Source organism: Embiotoca jacksoni, unplaced genomic scaffold (assembly GCF_022577435.1).
Source record: "Embiotoca jacksoni isolate LCO1_2020_lvr unplaced genomic scaffold, fEmbJac1.0.p SCAF_75, whole genome shotgun sequence".
Taxonomy (NCBI): Eukaryota; Metazoa; Chordata; class Actinopteri; family Embiotocidae; genus Embiotoca; species Embiotoca jacksoni.
In genome coordinates this window covers 202,501-207,500 of record NW_027185431.1, presented here as the reverse complement: position 1 = coordinate 207,500, position 5,000 = coordinate 202,501, and the positions used below count along the sequence as shown (strand labels likewise).

Below are 5,000 nucleotides of genomic sequence, written 5' to 3'. Positions count from 1 at the left end.
CACAGGAACCGACTGGAGGAACTAACCACAGGAACCGACCACAGGACTGCAAGAACCGACCACAGGACTGCAAAAACCGACCACAGGAACCAACCACAGGACTTTAAGAACTGATCACAGGAACCGACCACAGGAACCAACCACAGGAACCGACCGCAGGAACCAACCGCAGGGCTGCAAGAAACGACTGGAGGAACCAACTACAGGAACCGACCACAGGAACCGACCACAGGAACTAACCGCAGGACTGCAAGAACCGACTGGAGGAACCAACCACAGAAACCGACCACAGGAACCAACCACAGGAACCGACTGGAGGAACCGACCAGAGGAACCGAGGTGTAGCATTCACAGAACAATGAAACAGCTGATCACAGCCACATCACTTCCTGTCTCTTCTCCTCAAACAGCAGCTTCACATCATCTCCAGAAAGGACAGAGGAGAACCCACTAACATGTACCACGGAGAGAACGTTGGAGGAACCAGGAGGGTTCCCTGAGGAACACCTGCAGACAGACAGACAGACAGGTACCTGCAGGGATCCAGGGGTTGCTGCTCGGTCTGTCCCGGGTGTCTCCCTGCTCCCAATCGAAGTCGTCCTCTTTGGACTGGACCAGCGGGCAGTCTGGAGACTGACCGGACAGACAGGCTGAAAGACAGACAGAGAGACAGACAGGTGGTGAGATAGGAGACCAGAGACAGAGAACAACACACACATACTGTACACATACACATACACATACACACAGAGACATACACACACACACACACACACACACACACACACACACACACACACACACACACACACACACACACACACACACACACATGCATACACACACACACACACACACACACAAAGATGACCCTGTGTGTGTTCATTTTGTTATATAGATGCAAATTCATAGAAGCAGATTAAACAGATTGTGTCTGGTATCTGTTGATGAGCTAACACTGCCTTGTGTGTGTGTGTGTGTGTGTGTGTGTGTGTGTGTGTGTGTGTGTGTGTGTGTGTGTGTGTGTGTGTGTGTGTCTCTGTGTGTGTGTGTGTGTGTGTGTGTGTGTGTGTGTGTGTGTGTGTGTGTGTGTGTGTGTCTCTCAGAGAAAAACACAGAAAAGCAATCTCGGCCTCCTGATCGCTCAACACTGAACTGTAGAGATCTCTCTGTGTGTGCGCACATACAGTATATATATAATATATATTATATATATATATACACATATATATACTACAGATAACACTACAGATAATACTACAGATAATACTACAGATAACACTACATATAACACTACATATAACACTACAGATAACACTACAGATAACACTACAGATAATACTACAGATAACTACTGATAACACTACTGATAATACTACAGATAACACTACAGATCTTATTTGTAGTATTATTATTATTTGTTATCTGTAGTATTATCAGTCGTGTTATCTGTAGTATTATCTGTCGTGTTATCTGTAGTATTATCAGTAGTTATCTGTAGTATTATCTGTTGTGTTATCTGTAGTATTATCTGTAGTATTATCTGTAGTATTATCTGTAGTATTATCTGTAGTATTATCTGTACTGTTATCAGTTGTGTTATCTCTAGTGTTATTTGTAGTATTATCTGTAGTGTTATCAGCTACAGCTACAGCTAACACTACAGATAACACTACAGATAACACTACAGATAATACTACGGATAATACTACAGATAATACTACAGATAACACGACTGATAACACTACAGATAATACTAGCTCGTCCCGTCCATATGTCTTCCTCCTTTCATCAGAGACAAAGCAGAGTTTCAGAGGGAGCAGATTGTTGTCGGTGTTCTTCTTCGCCTCGACTCGCCTCAACAGGAAATGAGACAAAAACACACACCTCCAGGGATCAGCCCCCCCCCCCCCCCCCCCACACACACACACACAAACAGACACACACACACACACACACACACACGTTTCCGTGGTGTCATTCCATACATTCCTTCTTTGTATGTGTGCGATGACAGGAAACAGAAAACACACCCTGAGGACACACACTTGCCCTGTTGTGTGTGTGCGTGTGTGTGTGTGTGTGTGTGCGTGCGTGCGTGCGTGCGTGTGTGTGTGTGTGTGAGAGAGTCTCCAGCAGTCATTAATCATAATGTGCAAGTATTGATCGCCTTGATCAATAAGTTCTGGTCTCCTCTTTCAACATTTTTAACCCTTCTCCTGTCAGTCCTCAGAAAGTCGCTAGACTAGAACACACAGGCCTGGACTCTCACACTTCTGCCGGTCTTCAGAACCGACTGGGTCCACACTGACCAGAAGTAATGCTTCGGTCCGGACCAGAATCTCAGCCGAGTACACAGACATTCAGAGTGACATTGTGGTGGGTCTGAACCTCCGGACTCAAAGGTCTGAACGGTTCCTCGGACCAGAATCTGGTCTGACCCACAGAGTCTGGATCAAACGGAACCACGGCTCGGTGGGTCTCAGGTCGATAACATGAAGTCGAGTCAGGCTGTCGTCACACATGAAACCACAGAAGAAGAAGCAACAATGAGGAGGAGATGAAAGTCCAACTTTAAAAACATAGAATCACAAAACTATTTCCCAAGAGGACAAAAACATATAAACACCTTAATAATAATAATAACAACCATAATAATAACCACAATAATAATAATAATAACAATAATAACAATATAATAATCATAATGATAATAACAATAATAATAACCATAATAATAATAGTAACAATAACAACAATAATAAAAAAAACCATAATAATAGTAACAATAACAACAATAATAAAAACCATAATGATAATAGTAACAATAATAACAATAATAAAACCATAATAACCACAATAATAAGAATAATTAAAATAACCATAATAACAATAATAACCATAACAACAACAACAACATGATAACCATAACAATAATAATAATAATAACAATAATAACAACAACAACAACATCATCTTTTTTCTTCATTCTGAATAAAAAGCTACAGACAAACGTGTACAACCAATCAGAGCCGAGAACAGCAGGTACATGTCAGGTTCTGTATGTGTGTGTGTGTGTGTGTGTGTGTGTGTGTGTGTGTGTGTGTGTGTGTGTGTGTGTGTGTGTGTGTGTGTGTGTGTGTGTGTGTGTGTGAGCAGCTGCTTCACATGTGTTCTCAAACAGGAACATGTTTGCGTGTTCGCTGGGTCATGTGACATGGCTGATAAGACAGACACACAAACAGGAATGTCACACACACGTTCTTTCATTCAGGGGTGCCGCTGTTGCCGTGGTTACCACAACCTCACTGAAACCCAAACCGTACGTGTGTGTCATGTCAAAGCGTTTAAGTGGAACCTGATCGTGGGGGATGACCTTTGACCTTTGGTTCACCCAGCTCCAAGCGCCGACTGACGAGAACCTCAGAACACATCATCCAACACAACATCAATAAAATGTGTCCATCAGTTATCTCGGTGTTGTTAGCTAAAGTCACTCCTTCTTATTAGTTTTCTGGAGGTCCATCTGAAAATAATCCCTCATTCATTAGAAAAGAAGATTCAAGAAGACATGTTTTTGGGGGCATGTCTGTTTGATTGACAGGCCTGTGGTGCAGTCAGGTTACAACTATCGGTGGGCGGGTCTTAGTATCGTCAGGTTTCCAATCAGATCGGTCAGATCCACCTCTGGCTCCTCCCCCAGCTCGTCCAAATATGGTCACTTCCTGCTCCAAACCGCTCCGAACTAGCAAAGATGATGACGGACAGAATCTGAACTGGAGGATTCATAACGTTCACAAACCAACGATGACATCACTGATGGTTGATGACATCACTGATGGTCACATCTCCTGTCTCCTCTCACGTCTCCTCTCTTGTCTCGTCTCCTCTCCCTTCTCCTCTCCCGTCTCCTCACCCGTCTCCTCTCCCGTCTCCTCTCCCGTCTCCTCTCTCGTCTCCTCTTCCGTCTCCTCTCTCGTCTCCTCTCCCGTCTCCTCTCCCGTCTCCTCTCCTGTCTCCTCTCTTGTCTCCTCTCCCGTCTCCTCTCCCGTCTCTTCTCTTGGCTCCTCTCCCGTCTCCTCTCCTGTCTCCTCTCTTGTCTCCTCTCTTGTCTCCTCTCCCATCTCCTCTCCCGTCTCTTCTCTTGGCTCCTCTCCTGTCTCCTCTCCTGTCTCCTCTCCCGTCTCCTCTCCCATCTCTTCCCTTGGCTCCTCTCCTGTCTCCTCTCCCGTCTCCTCTCTCGTCTCCTCTCCCGTCTCCTCACCCGTCTCCTCACCCGTCTCCTCACCCGTCTCCTCTCTCGTCTCCTCTCCCGTCTCCTCTCCCGTCTCCTCTCTCGTCTCCTCTTTCGTCTCCTCTTCCGTCTCCTCACCCGTCTCCTCACCCGTCTCTTCACCCGTCTCCTCTCCTGTCTCCTCTCTCATCTCCTCTCTCGTCTCCTCTCCCGTCTCCTCTCTCGTCTCCTCTCTCGTCTCCTCTTCCGTCTCCTCTCCCGTCTCCTCTCTCGTCTCCTCTCCCGTCTCCTCTCCTGTCTCCTCTCATCTCCTCTCCCGTCTCCTCTCCCGTCTCTTCTCTTGGCTCCTCTCCCGTCTCCTCACCCGTCTCCTCTCTCGTCTCCTCTCTCGTCTCCTCTCCCGTCTCCTCTCTCGTCTCCTCTTCCGTCTCCTCACCCGTCTCCTCACCCGTCTCTTCACCCGTCTCCTCTCCTGTCTCCTCTCTCGTCTCCTCTCTCGTCTCCTCTCCCGTCTCCTCTCTCGTCTCCTCTCTCGTCTCCTCTTCCGTCTCCTCTCTTGTCTCCTCTCCCGTCTCCTCTCCCGTCTCTTCTCTTGGCTCCTCTCCTGTCTCCTCTCTTGTCTCCTCTCCCGTCTCCTCTCTCGTCTCCTCTCTCGTCTCCTCTTCCGTCTCCTCTCTCGTCTCCTCTTCCGTCTCCTCTCTTGTCTCCTCTCCCGTCTCCTCTCTTGTCTCCTCTCCCATCTCCTCTCCCGTCTCCTCTCCTGTCT

General features: G+C 47.0%; 2 protein-coding genes across 7 annotated transcripts in view; one reads left to right on the top strand and one right to left on the bottom strand.

Moving 5' to 3' along the window:
* LOC138215433 (receptor-type tyrosine-protein phosphatase mu-like) overlaps positions 1–5,000 on the bottom strand; it is a 110,420-nt gene that overhangs the window by 87,801 nt on the left and 17,619 nt on the right. For all 6 annotated transcript variants that reach the window (XM_069177580.1, XM_069177585.1, XM_069177582.1 and 3 more), the window contains exon 2: positions 534–650. In XM_069177580.1, the coding sequence (XP_069033681.1) occupies positions 534–650 (117 nt within the window). The remainder of the gene's footprint in view (positions 1–533; positions 651–5,000) is intronic.
* Positions 3,809–5,000, top strand: part of LOC138215446 (tetra-peptide repeat homeobox protein 1-like) — a 1,289-nt gene continuing 97 nt past the window's right edge. Inside the window, exon 1 of the mRNA XM_069177608.1 lies at positions 3,809–5,000. This exon is cut by the window's right edge and continues 97 nt beyond it. Coding sequence (XP_069033709.1) covers positions 3,827–5,000 — 1,174 coding nt within the window. The 5' untranslated portion in view covers positions 3,809–3,826.